The sequence below is a fragment of the Diachasma alloeum genome, unplaced genomic scaffold (genome assembly GCF_001412515.2).
Source record: "Diachasma alloeum isolate Michigan unplaced genomic scaffold, Dall2.0 Dall_scaffold_01188, whole genome shotgun sequence".
NCBI classification, from domain to species: domain Eukaryota; kingdom Metazoa; phylum Arthropoda; class Insecta; order Hymenoptera; family Braconidae; genus Diachasma; species Diachasma alloeum.
Window position 1 is genome coordinate 97,600 of NW_021681298.1, and position 13,703 is coordinate 111,302.

Below are 13,703 nucleotides of genomic sequence, written 5' to 3' on the forward strand. Positions count from 1 at the left end.
CCCCCCCATCGAGACATCCCCAAATAAAAACCACTGTATAAAAAAGAAACCAACAACAAAAAGAAGCCTTCCTCACGACGAAATCATTATATTATATTATTAATGATAATGATAACAAAATGATTCTTAAGTATCTAGAAAAAATATTCCCACCACAATCAACCAACCACACCATCGCCAACCACTATTATACTCCACAATAAAGGTAATTTTGTTTTATTTTTTTTTGTTTCGTTTCATTCATGCCTATTTTCTCTCTCTCTCTCTCTCTCTCTCTCTCTCTCTCTCTCGTCTAGTCTTTCTCCTCATCCACTTCTCTTCCTATTACTGTAATTATTAAACTGAGCATCAAAAGTCTTTTGTTTGATCCTTTTACGTTTTTGCTTTTGGCTTTTGTCTGTTAACAATCACCTTGATTTCAGAGTAATACACAAACCCTGAATTAAGTATGTATTTGGGGCCTGCGGTGATAACTAACAAAAACTAAATCACACTGTTGATGCCACAAAATGAAGCGTTCATTGGGAGATATGTCAATTAGTAATTTCTTCGTTTTTCCTTTTTGATTTTTGAATTGAAAAGTGTTTGAAATCAAGTGGAATCCAAGATTATTGATAATTCAAGCACAAAATTTCCATTAAAAAATTTTCCTTCATCTTGTTGACTTTTCACAAAACTAGAATTTATTTTGAAAATAACAGATGAATTGACGTATATCTTGATTCCACATGATCATTGAAACAATGAAAATTATTCTATAATTTAATGAAACCAATGTTTATGTTGTGAAGGGAGCGTAAAACTGTGTTGGATGGAGAGTTCATTTGTTGGTTCACGACGAGTTGATTCCCCGGAAACCCCCATGAGCTTGGCAACTGACACCGAATGCTGTACAGGATGTAATGCAGTGGGAACCGAATCGTGCAGCTGCATGGACTCGGCAACATCCGGGTTATATCTGGACTTGACACCGACTAGAGACGAACCGAGACACCACAAAGGGGATCACGATCAGCAAACTAGGAGTACAACTTGTCTGTGTCCATCTCCATCACCATCGACTTGTCATTATCACCAACAAAAGCAGCATCGATATACTCAACAACAACGACATCATCGTGGTGAGTTATTACTCGCCTAGTCGATCCACCTCCTTAATTATCATTTTTTTTCTCTCTTTTTTTTCCTTTCCCTTTGGTAATTTTTAAGATTAACGAAATTCAAAGAGAATCAAGAAAGAAAAAAAAAACAAAACTTATAAATTGACTGACAATGGTCGGCACTTTATTGGGCTTGAATGCAAAGGCTATCGTGTAATATTGCACACATGTATAGGAATACTAATTATTAAAACTTTTGTACATAAAGATAATGCGTAATTTTCAATTATCTTACTTCATTATTAAATTGAATGAAATACCACTGTAATCAGCGATAGCCCAGTATTGATGTGCAAACGTTGAATAAATGTTTAATTTTTATGGCGGATTACGTATGCCGTGAAAGACGCTAGCTCAATCACAAGTCAAAGATCAAGGGTAAACGAGTCATTTTTTTTTTTCACAAGCAATGCTAAACTTGTGAATCCACACTGAAACTTCAATTTTTTGCATTGAATAGAATACTCTTGCAGTCTTCACATGAATCAGCAATGATATTGTTTTTGTTGTCAAAGAGAATTGAGAAGCAGAAAAGCTGCACATGTCACTCTTAGTTCATTCCAAAGCTCAAATCATCCAATTTTTACACCGAAAGCAAATTTTAAATTTCCATTCTCACTTGCCAGCTGATTATTTTTTCGCCGTACATAATTTTTACTTATATCTGTTAATTAGTATATTTTTCGATGAAAAAAAATATAATAATCGTCTTTGTATCTGTTTGCCACACCAATGCTTGTGTACTTTTTCGTTGTTCAATATTTGCCTATAATTGTTTACTTGTGAAAGTTTCCCATGATTTTTAAGTTTCATGTATTATTGTTTCTCTCATCAATCAATCATATAAAGTACATATACTGATAGATATCTTATATTTTTAAAATTGAATTGAGAAAATTATCCACCAATTATCTTCTTTTTTTTCTCAATATATTGCTACAGAAACAGAAGTGCCTTTAAGTGAATGTTATTCATAAAATTATTCTCAAACACATCGAGGAACGTTTGAGCTTTTACGCAATAATGCCAGTTTTCTTTACAATTATACACCTTACACTTGTTGCGATCAGCTGCATTTTACAATTACCATTGTTATGCTCAAACGATCCTATGATAATTAAAGGTGAAACGAGTGCTCTTCTATTAAATGATAAAGAAACAACAAGTATTCTGTACTTATTTGTTCAATCTTTGTAGTAATTCGTAATCTTGATAGAATAAATTATTGTTTGTATTTTTTGTTTCCTCTCCTTGGTTAATTTTCTTCTGGCTCATGTTTTTTTTTATTTAGCTGTAGATGACCAGTTACTATTAGCATTATATTTGAAACTATTATGTACACGGTAAGTGATCATTTTCCGTTGTTTCCATGCTCATTATTATTAGCCACTTTTATAATTTCATGTATTTAAATCTGTGCACGTTTCTCATGTAGAAGAAGAAGATTTACCATTTAATTAGACACTGAATGTTGACTGTGTGTTTAGAGAAATACTCAAACAAATGTTATCACACTATTCTATTAGCATGCAACTGTGAAACAAATTCACTGGAGTGTCAAAAAAACTCAAAATATCCTGAAAAAAAAAATTGAATCTCTGTGAAGGATTTTTTTCAAATTTCAAAATTTCTCAAAAGAAACACACATTAACACTGATGAACGGCAATGCAAAGGTCAATAAAATTCTTCAACGATTCGGAGGATGACGACGAGCCAGCGAATGAAAAAGATAATCAACTTCAAGTTGCTTTAAAAATTTGAAAATTATTGCTCGGAAAAGAAAAAAAGAAAAATATTGCATTTTTTGGTTAATGACGGGAGATATTTGACCGTTTGGGAAATCGTTAGGATCGGGACAGAGCGAGGATGATGAGGCGATGGCAGCAGTAGCTCTTCTTCACAATAAGCCCAGTCCCGGTTCAACGACACTCGAGGATGTACTTGATTCATTGCTCGGACTGCCGCCAGCATCGCGTACACCAAGCCCGGGTCCTGGGCCAATAACAACCGGTAGTGGATCATCGGCAATGCGCCATCACCGTACAGGTGCTAGCAGTAGTCAGTCAAATACTAAAACAGGAAAAAGCTGCAGTGACCTGCGCCAAGACCTCCAAGGTAGGAGGACTATGTAAGTTTCAGCTCTGACGATCCTCACTTTTCTCCATCACCAAAAATTTACCAAAATATAAAAAATCAACAATCGCTTTACTGTATTTGCATTAATCGTAGCTCATTGATCGTCAATCCTCAATCGTATTGACCTGCAAAAAAATGTTCAACAGTATGCATATAATTTCAAACACAATTATTTTCACTCTTTATTTAACCATCATTTTTATTATTTCTATTGATATTTTCAAGTTTTTGTGTGTAAAAAAAAAAAAAAATCACCAAAATTGGAAAAATTATAAAAATGGGACATGGTAATTTTTATGTGATAGAGTGCGTTAAGGGAGCCCCAGAGTCTCCGACCAGTTGTCCAGATCCCCGAGTTTCATCCTACAACGTGGGTGGTTTGGTCCAGCGGCGAAAGAGCGAAGGCAGTGACATTGTCCCACCGCACCGGTTATCCTGCCGCAGTTCATCAAATGTGCGTAATCGTCGAGTATCATTCGACAGCGGTCAGGAAAATCCTCCCCCAGGGGTGTCTGACAAACCCGTTAAATGCCGCAACCACAAGTGCAATAACAGTACATCACTGGCTGAAGCAAAGCGAATATACAAGAGTTGTCACAATTGCACTTATCTTTATTGTTCAAAAGAATGCAGAAGAGCACACTGGCCACGCCACCGAAGGACTTGCCTTCATTACCGAGCTGGGACCCTTTGCAGACAAGTTCTCTCATCAGCCAAAGAGGATCCAGCTACTATAAAGCATATATCTGCCCTGGCAAAACGTGGTTATGCAGCTCACGGTCGAGGTGCTGTCAAATGTTTCTTCACCAGTCCAGAGACAGCTGAACAATTTGTCGGCAATGGCTTTAAAGACCTCGGTGAACCGACTTATGTGCGTTGCTCTGATCTACTCACTAGTGAAATGGGAGCCGAACTCTATGCCGAAATAATGCGTTTATGTAAGACATACAATCCGGAAACAAGACTGGTCTTATTTGTTGCGGTTTGCGTTGTCAGTGAGGTGCCATCCAGTGGTGCGGTCAGATGGGAGCGTCAGCTCGTCTCAAGATGCGGTAAAATTCGTCTGGATCCATCCCAGAGAACCGTTCCTTCGCTCATATCACCATCACAAAATAAACACCAGACACAATCTTCATCTTCCACAGCTCCCACTGCTCCAACTGCTCCATTACAATCTTCTCCATCCAATCATCCTGCAATAACACGTGAAATGGACTCGCCGGAGACACTGGTACTTACTTCATTACCTGAAAATCAGGGCCAAAATACAACAAGACGAACACGGGAAATTGGATTCACTAACATTCAGAGGCAACTGAGACAGCGTGGGGTATCACTAAGACGACACTTTCCTCAGGTTTATACGAAATTATGTTCTTATGTAGACGGGACTGTTGATAAATTTGCACCAGTTACTATTTATCCACGTGATCAGGCGTCTGGTAAAAGTTTTATGTGTATTATTATGCTCGATGCCGAGCCAGAGAGACTGCAGTTATTACCTACTGATTCATCGAGAGTCAGGACTGTTGACATTAGTGTTGAACAGGAGTGATTATAAATCTACGAGACATTATTCTATTTTCCTTTCCTTTCCTTCCTTTTTCACTATAATAATGATAATAATTATCGCGAGCGTACGTAAGTTCAGATGAGTTTTCATTGAGAAATTCAACGAATGTTAGCTCAATCTTCGCAAGTTCAGCCCCTATTAAATTGAATAGTGGTAAAATTCTATGAAAAACGTAGTAATCTCAATTGTTCCAACGCTGAAAATCAAAAGATTGATTCACTCTCTCTCTCTCTCTCCTCTCTCTTTCCATCATACTGTGTGTCAATTTATCTCCATCAGTATAATTTGAAAAACTTGTTTCATTCTTTTGTTGATTCAATTCCCTTTTTTCTTTTTCTATTCAATAATTCCATGTTGGAAGGTGGAAGTAAAGGATCTCAATTGAGAGAAAAATCAAACTGGAAAGTGCTTTTTGAAAAATACGAATACGTATAATATATTTGCATTGTTGTCGTTGGACCATGAAGCTTATACGAAACATACTAAAAAGTGTGCCAAAAGTGTGGAAAGTGATGAATTAAACGTGCATCTTTTTCTCGTTCACTTGCAACGGCAAAGTATCAAAATTCAGCGGAGAATAATGAAGAAAATGAAAGGGGAAAATCTACGGTAAATTATAAATGATGCGATGGCATTCTCTATCCTCTTTCTACCTAGATTTTCTATTCTTCGAGCGTATAGATACTCAATTCATTATTAAAAAAAAAAAAAACTAACAACGGTGCCAACGCATTGACCGCTAGCAATGCATCCACACAATGCGATTCTATTCTTGTATATATATTATATTGCCAATTATTATCGAAAGAGGAGTAAAGATAATTAGGAACAGAAAATTACCCATCAGTCATTAAAAAAAAAACCGAAGAATCTACAGTCGTTCGCCTCTAGTTTAAACATTACAACAACAAAACAGATGACGTTATGCAAATCGAATCATAATGAAATTAATGCGTTTCGTCGAGCAGGGTTCTAATTTTTGTAAATAATTTTATTATTTTGCACATAAGAAGCAATAGAAAAATATTGTTGAATCAGTTTATAGTATAGCTATTTAATCTGTCTATCTCTTTGAAGAAGAAGAAGAAAAAAAAAATAGAAATTTAAACGCAAAATTATCCCCAAGTCACCAAAACAATGTGTGAAAAATAGTTGTTGAGTTGATTTCATAGATGAAACATCTTTAAAAGAAATGTAATCGCATCAAAATGCACTCAGCTGGGGAGTATATACGAGGATGAATGAAAGTTAATGATGATAATTTCCCGTTTATTGTTTAACAAACAAAAATCGGCGTGATTTTTGAATCTCATCTTCCCATTTATCATCTTTGATCATTGATTTTGTTCTTTGTTATTGAAAATCTTTTATTATTGATATTGTAATAATGCGGAAATCGTTAACCCGCAGTTGTTTATTGAGTAATAAAATATAACGAGCGTTACTATTTACGATAATTCATTTTCATTTGAGTGATAAATGGACTAAGCGAGTGAAAAGGTGTTGTAAAGGGAATCGAGAATAAATTATTATATATCAGCGCTATTTGTCCGCTAATACTGTTTTTTGGTATTTGTGTATGTATTACTTTACGAAATAAACTGTTAATTTTATTGAACAAGCTCAACAAGTGACGATTAATTACTAATAAACGTAATTAAAAAAATTGATTGAAAGTCAAAGTCTTTTGTTGCCAAAAAATTTCATTTTTGGATATAGTAACGCAAATATACGATATTAAATTTGAAGGATTTCCATCTTTTTTCATCCTTTTCTGTGTCTTTGTAAATTTTTCACCGTGTCACTCGGAAGCAGTCCCTTTGTCATTGGATAACGGAGCGAACAGTGATTGCAGATCAGTCAGTAAGGTAAACTATCCCCACTCATGAGGCGTGAGTATTCGGTTTAGATGCTGTGAAATTCACGACGAATCATCAGTTAAACTTCAGTCGTGATATAAGCCGAAACGTTCCTTGTCAACAATTGTTCAACTATAAAAACAAAAAAAAATAGATATTATTCGTGTTTAGCCAGCCATACACGTAAATATATATATATATACCTTTATACTCGAAGAAATATTGTACAGAACAACGATGCCGAATTTCGATGCAATTTTATCCAAAGATGAGCCCTACAATCGCCTGATCAAATGTATCGTCTCAAATTCCTACTTCGAGTACTTCGATTCGAGGGATGATCTTCCGATACATGTCATCAATACCTGCCTAAATGCATCAGCCAAAACTATTACCCTCAATGAAGGCAAACGAATCGTCGATTTCTTGTGCCAAGTGGAATTATACAGAGATACCATTCTTAATAACTGTAAACTATTCACATTGAACAACACTCTGGTGTTCGACGCACCGAGGAAACACTTGGAAGCCAAAATTTTTTCATTTCTCGACAGTAAACGTCATTTGATCCTGAGAAGGAACAAAAGAGGCCAATTGCCGAAATCCGTCTCCTTTGTTGTGCTCAAGCAGGCAGCAATCCGTGCAAACAAACTTGAGTTAGAAAATAACTCGACCGATTATTATAACCGATACATTTATTCTATTTACACGGCTATTGGCAAGAAATGGTGGCGATCTCGTGTTTTGTATGAGGAAAATGTTGAACCTGTTGTACCTCATGCTATTCATCAGGTAATTCATCTCCAACTCTGCATTGATAATTTGCAAATTTCAGTCTTAAAAAATTTATTTGTCCATTTTTTTCCTTTGACATTTCAGAATTCTATCTGGCCATCTCCTGTATATGTTAAGGAGCCAGAGCAATCTGAAATATTCAGCAAACTGCCTCTCAAGTAATAATCATTTTTGTCGATAGAAAGATTTCCATGATTTTCCTTTTTATTCATTTTTTCAGAAAACGAATATTGCAAAATTTCAGGAGGCATAATCAAAATTATGATATTCATGAGGTAACCATTCTATTATCTCCAAAAAGAAATTTCACTCATCCTCCTAAATTTCATAACATTATTCTCATGCCTTTCATAGAATGACCCCACGACGATGAGTTCTCGAAACATTGGTATGGAAGATATCCAAACAAACGCCGCAATCGACACCGGCGAGTACCAGATTATTGCACACGATCGTCCCTCTCTAACTATTACAATCACGAAACGTCCAAGTTCAACTTAATGAAAAACCTGGCAATATTAGAATGTCTTTATTGTAGGAAACAATAAAAATCGTCACAAACTTTATAACGGTCTCATTCACTTCAATAACATCTCCTAAACCTTCAATAGCTCTACGTAAACGGCAACCTGGCTAATTCAAAGGACCAAAACAATTTCTTTCCGTTTTCAAGAGCTATATAAACGGCGTCTTCGAGTGGGGTCCTCAAATCATTCCATTCCACCCCACTCATAGCATTTCTATTCCCCCCTTCGACGGGTCAGACTGGCCCAGGCCAATGTGGTGTTTACCTGCCTAGCCGGGGTGTAAACATCGTTCCGCCGGCAGTTGGTTTGTTATGAATTTGTTGGAAACTGTTGTTTCGTCTCATCAAAAACATCGAAATAAATTACCAAAATAATTCAAGTGAAGTGAAGGATTATTTAAAAACTATGTAAACATGAGGCTTATGACAACGAATCAGGACACGTACGGTCGTCTAATACGATGTATCGTATTGAATTCCTTCACAAGTATTTTTGAGAGCAATGAAGAAATCCCCGAAACGATTACACACATCTGCCTGTCGGCAATGTCTTCCAAGGGTACAGACATTAGGGACAGAATTGTTGAATTCAATTATCTTGTCAATGTATACAAGGCGAAAATTCTCAAGGATTGTCAGCGATTCAATGAAGAAGGTGAGAATGGAATGCTCGCCTTGCAAACACCGAGAGAGGACACTCAGGCCAGAGCTTTTGAGTTCTTCGATGAGAATCGAAGTGAATTGTTGAAAATTAATAGCACTGGGAAACTTCCGACGATGATTACAACGTCAGTAATTCAAGAAGCAGCGCGCAATCATCTTGGCATCTACATTGACTATAAGTCAAATAATAAATGTGAGAGATACATGTACTGGGCCTATCGTAACATTGCCATGAAGTGGTGGCAATCCAGAGTTAAGAATAAAGAGAACACTGAAACAAAAACGTCTTGTGATGCAGAGGTAACATGTTCATATCTCAAAAATCAAACTTTTTTTTTTTCAATTAGTGAAGGGAATTGGAAAGACGCGTCATTTTATTGATTGCATTCCAGAAGTCCGAGGATTCGTCAACTCATCGCAACGGTAACTCCGTAAGAGATCAGCAAACTAGGAGGTAAGAAATATTTCACGTATGCGAAAATTCAAGAGAAAAATCTGGCACTTTCCCCAAAAAATTCTATTAAATTCTCAAGAAGATTATGCTACTTTCTGGTTAACTTCTGCGACGAATTCAAGTGCCGAAAAAAAATTAACTCGGAAATTTCATGTCCCGGGTTTCGTGTAATTAGATACTATCATCAAAAACGATTAATTAATCAATTCGTTTCTCTTCAGAAAGAGGAGTTGTACGAATGGAGAAACTGATGAGAACGCAAATTCTTGTGCCAAGGTAAAAATTTTCGATGTGCTTCTCAAAAGCCTCCCTTTGTGGATGAATTAACATTACTGATTTTTGTTTCTTAGAATGAACCTCTTCGAGACGTTCCTCAGAATAATGGAAGACAATCACCAGTATACTGGGTGAGATCAGATAAACATTTTCGTTCCTTGATGCGATTGGAACAAAAGAAGAAGAAACAGAGGCTTCTTCAGTCCATTTAAACATATTTTACTCTTCAACTTGAAAAAAAAAACCATGGCTGATTCACTGCAGCAAACAATTTTTTTTGCACCCAAAACTCTAAAACAACTGCATTGTACTTCTTTCTACATTTATTAAAGACGAAGACTATTCTCTGAAACATTGCACGGTGTGATAATTTTTCACTGATATTTGCCGTATTTGAAATGTGAAATATCAACTCCTAAATTACCATTCTCCAGTAAAAACAACTTTTTGAAATCCAATCATTTGGGATAGTTTAATGAAATATTATAGTTTGGGAATTAATATTTATTTTTTAATTAATTTTTTCCCAATTCAAAATTTTTTCAGTAGAGAGCAAGACAACTGCAATGGCCAGGTGTGTGTTCTGTTGAGTCGTTCGAGTACATATCATTTTCGCGGGAAAACAAGACGTGTGTTGCCTGTGTGATGCTTTTGTGAAAGCATGTTTATACACCATTCGTCGATAAAAAAAATACTCCGTTTCTTACCTGGCGATTATATCGCCTTCTAGCTGACCGATATGCTTTACCATAGAATTATAAATAAATATTTTCAATGAATGGATGTCTATGAGGATTATTACAGCACATATCCTCCACATTAACGATGAACTGTAAAAAAAAGTGATGAATAACGAACGACGAAGAAAAAAAAGATGCAAAAAACGAGAAGTGTATCCCAAATTGTTCCCAAACGATTGGAATTGGTTTCATCCGGAAATTTATTATTTACCTGCTAGCCACATGTCCGTGCACTCCAAAATGTTTTATAGTTAAAATAAATTACAACTATGTTTATCAAGTTCAGTCATACGTGACCCTGAAATTTTATTTGCAATAATAGCTTTGTATATTTCGACCGTTCACCTAGCAGCTGCACTGCGCTGCAGCATGCAGTGCGACAGATTCCAACTCGATGGCCCAGTCATGGAGTCTAAAAAACAGTAGAAAAAAGTTGGAATTCACCAGAGAACCGTCCAAATACGTGAAAATAAAGCCCAAATGATGGAGGAAGAGATAGACATTTACGGAGATTTGGACCACTTGGATGAAGACAAATTGGAAATTGTAAGGAACCAAAATTTGAGGTTATACCAGTTTTCGCGGGAACTAGGAATTGGACAAGTAGTGAATTATTTTTCATTGTTTCCAGACACCTCAAGTGACCAGAGAGTTGCAACAGGAGAATGCCGAGTTGCAGAAAAAAATTGAAGAGCTCAGTAGTGAATTAGAGAGGATAACTAAATACTCCAAATCTCTGGAGGCTAACATATCGTCTCTGCATAAAACGGCAAAGGTGGAAATTGCAAGAAAAGATCGAATGATCACGGATCTTCGTCAGCAGTGAGTTGAATTTAATGATGTTAAATAAAATAAACCGTTTCAATCTTGAAAGAATTATCTCAAATTTTTTTCTATTCGCAGCCGCGAAAATAAAAAAATTTAATTTCATTCTGTTATCATCAACTATTATATCCATAAAATGTAAATACTTGGCTGAAAATGCTCGGGCGATGGCCCGTTGCAGAAATTTGCAAATTAATTTTGTTAAAAATAACTAAATAAGAGAGACCATTTTGTGTGAAATGGTACGATTTGAATGAATCAACTCCCATTCTGAATTTCCAATTACAACTAGTCACTCTTTTTTTTTTAGGCTTGACAATGCAGCTTTTCGACGCAACACCAATTTCCGCATTCCAAAAAGGATCCCGAGACCTTCAGTAATCTCCTTACCCCCAAAAGATGAATCCACTTGCACCGAAATTAAGAAAGAAGAAGTTAACAATACAATCAACAAAGAAGAAACTGAGTACCAGAGCCCACTCATCACAAACGATGAGGATTTCGATGATGCCGAGAATCTTTATCAACCGGAGAATCTTCCATTGACAGTTTTCGGAGAGAGACTGAAGAGAAAAATCGAGCAGGAATCTCGAGAGGAAGCAGAAGCTTCTGAGAACGTCCGAGAAGAGCAGGCACAACAATCCGAAGACATTGGGACTGATAAAGCTCCAGAAGTCCTCGAAAATATTGACACAGTTCAAAATAAAGAGGACAAGGAGAACAAGTATCGACTTATTCCGTTAACCCTCCAGAGACTGGCTGAAAATTCACGAAAGAGAGGTTCAGATAGTGTTGAAAAATCAGAGGAACAGGATTATTCCAGGCCGAGGGATAGTCATGAGAATAAGAGGAGAAAATTCGACAATAGTGAGAGTCGAAGAGATCAATCTCCAGACGTAGATAGATATAAAAATTCGACAGCGACAGCAACAGCGAAATCTGTATATAGGAAGAGGATGAAGATCAAGGCGGAGTACTATTGCCCTGGCAAACCAAATACGCACGACAATTCTCGCCACCAGAAAACACCAGGAAGCAGTTGTTCTAGGAGTAGATCAAAGAGCAGAGAGAGGAGAGACAGGAGAGACCCTCACTCTTCATTAGATAGGAGAAAAGATACTAGGGGGCGAAGTAAAACTCCACCGCGTGGACACGATAGTGAGAAAGGTAAATACCGCTCTAGTAGAAAAGCAAGTGATGATAGATATGGGGAGAGAAGAGGAGAGAAATCACGAAATTCAAAACGACCGGTCCGAAAAGACGTGACTCCGCCTGTGAAAAGAATGGACTTGCGACGCAGGTTGGATAGAAGAAATGATGGCAGAGTAGATTGCAAAATTCAAGATGAGATGAGAAAAAGGACTCACAGTGGTGCTGATGCTAGGAGAAATAATAGACTGAGAAGATCGCGAGAGGTGTCGAAAAACAATCATGTCAGTAAAAGTGAAATTAATGATTCGAAACATCCAAGTCGATTGAGGCTCAATGTGAATGGTCAAAGAGATGTGGACAGGACTAAAAGTGAAAGATCAAAGTCTCCGTCCACTGAACGAAGAAGACGAAATTCGTCTGATGAAAAAATAAAAACTGAACCACCCAAAGAATCGGAGGAAATCGTTGCAAAGGACAAGATGCCGATCGATAGGGATGATATAGAAGAGGGGGAGATACCCGACAGTCCGTGTCGCGAGTCTCCAGACCCAGCACGTGCATCCACAACCAATAAAATTAAACTGTCACCTTCGAAAGATGATCAGTTGCATCCCGAGGTGAATGGAGTAGAACCTCACAACTTGGATGACTCTCTGAGAGAGGAGAAGATTGAGAATATTGAATTGTTTATTGAGAAGCTGCAAAGTAACGATCGAGAATTTTTCCAAGAGCAGACCCGAATAAAGAATGAGAAATTACAATCATTATCAAGTAATCAATTGGGAATTGTCAGTGATAGTAAACAAATAACTAGTCAAGATCGGAAAGCGAACGTTGAAATAATTTCAGCGATCTCAAAGAAAGACACTTCGGATGAGTCAGTGCATCTCACCAGTATCCTCGGGGATTCTTCCGATGAGGAGGTTTGCGAGTCAGCTTTGAACGCAGAGACAGCTGCTATTTCTGATAATGAAGTGGAAAGAAAAATGCCAGATACTGCTCACAATGTTTCCCATTCACTCGACGACTTGATACCGAATGGTATAACAAAGAAATCCGAAATTGTTGGGGTGCCCACAGATGCCAGTGCAGATCAAATACCAGAGGCTATATTTGATGATGTAAAAACTTCACCAAAAGACGATGCGCCACAATCGACTATTTTCGGATCCACATCCCCTGCAACGGAAAATGATAGCATCGAGAAAATATCGAAATCATGCCCCAAGTTGTTAGAGGCACTTCAAACCCCGCGGGCGATTCTCCAAGAAATCGACTCGCTGCCGAAAACCAAACCGTTGAAACCAAACGAGCCTCATTTGCAGAAATCTGTACCAAAGGAGAAAGAGAACAGTGGCGCAAAAACAGATAGAATAATAGTTGTAGCTAGAAGGAGAAAAGTTAGATTAACCGACATTTCTACTTCCATGACGGTCGTAGTGAGCGAGAAGAATACCGACGAAAATCAGTAGCGCATTGAATTGAAATGAGGAGCTTTCGATATTTGGATGGTTTTTCTACGAAAAAAAAAAAAAAAAAAAAA

General features: G+C 37.1%; 3 protein-coding genes across 6 annotated transcripts in view; all 3 read left to right on the forward strand.

Annotated features, from left to right (window-relative positions):
* The window catches only part of LOC107046050, a 24,104-nt gene extending 17,486 nt beyond the window's left edge, over positions 1-6,618 (forward strand). Inside the window, exons 10-12 of one of the 3 annotated variants that reach the window (XM_015268507.1) lie at positions 792-1,121; positions 3,010-3,276; positions 3,603-6,618. In XM_015268507.1, the coding sequence (XP_015123993.1) occupies positions 792-1,121; positions 3,010-3,276; positions 3,603-4,852 (1,847 nt within the window). In that variant the 3' untranslated portion in view covers positions 4,853-6,618. Of the gene's footprint in view, positions 1-791; positions 1,122-3,009; positions 3,290-3,602 lie in introns of all 3 variants that reach the window. The other 2 variants (XM_015268509.2, XM_015268508.1) reach the window with 2 other exon arrangements.
* An 85-nt stretch (positions 6,619-6,703) lies between these two features.
* LOC107046052 lies at positions 6,704-8,090 on the forward strand. 2 transcript variants are annotated; one of them, XM_015268519.2, is made up of 4 exons: positions 6,704-7,521; positions 7,609-7,682; positions 7,769-7,799; positions 7,879-8,090. In XM_015268519.2, exons 1-4 carry the CDS (start codon positions 6,967-6,969, stop codon positions 8,023-8,025), a joined length of 807 nt encoding a protein of 268 aa, XP_015124005.1. In that variant the 5' UTR covers positions 6,704-6,966; the 3' UTR covers positions 8,026-8,090. The 2 variants fall into 2 exon arrangements, with proteins under 2 accessions (XP_015124005.1, XP_015124004.1); XM_015268518.2 differs by having other exon boundaries at positions 6,705-7,521; positions 7,745-7,799.
* A 163-nt stretch (positions 8,091-8,253) lies between these two features.
* LOC107046055 (titin homolog) lies at positions 8,254-13,703 on the forward strand. The gene is made up of 6 exons (XM_015268524.2): positions 8,254-9,013; positions 9,106-9,167; positions 9,389-9,443; positions 9,518-10,729; positions 10,815-11,005; positions 11,319-13,703. Exons 4-6 carry the CDS (start codon positions 10,664-10,666, stop codon positions 13,630-13,632), a joined length of 2,571 nt encoding a protein of 856 aa, XP_015124010.1. The 5' UTR covers positions 8,254-9,013; positions 9,106-9,167; positions 9,389-9,443; positions 9,518-10,663; the 3' UTR covers positions 13,633-13,703.

What these genes read in the sequence shown, in the direction of transcription:
- LOC107046052 (XM_015268518.2), top strand. Translation starts at nt 6,967, where the DNA reads ATGCCGAATTTCGATGCAATTTTATCCAAAGATGAGCCCTACAATCGC. An exon ending in TACCTCATGCTATTCATCAG is followed by an intron (nt 7,522 to 7,608) that starts GTAATTCATCTC and finishes TTGACATTTCAG; the next exon opens with AATTCTATCTGGCCATCTCC. An exon ending in TTCAGCAAACTGCCTCTCAA is followed by an intron (nt 7,683 to 7,744) that starts GTAATAATCATT and finishes TCATTTTTTCAG; the next exon opens with AAAACGAATATTGCAAAATT.
- LOC107046055 (XM_015268524.2), top strand. Translation starts at nt 10,664, where the DNA reads ATGATGGAGGAAGAGATAGACATTTACGGAGATTTGGACCACTTGGAT. An exon ending in ATGAAGACAAATTGGAAATT is followed by an intron (nt 10,730 to 10,814) that starts GTAAGGAACCAA and finishes CATTGTTTCCAG; the next exon opens with ACACCTCAAGTGACCAGAGA. An exon ending in ATCACGGATCTTCGTCAGCA is followed by an intron (nt 11,006 to 11,318) that starts GTGAGTTGAATT and finishes TTTTTTTTTTAG; the next exon opens with GCTTGACAATGCAGCTTTTC.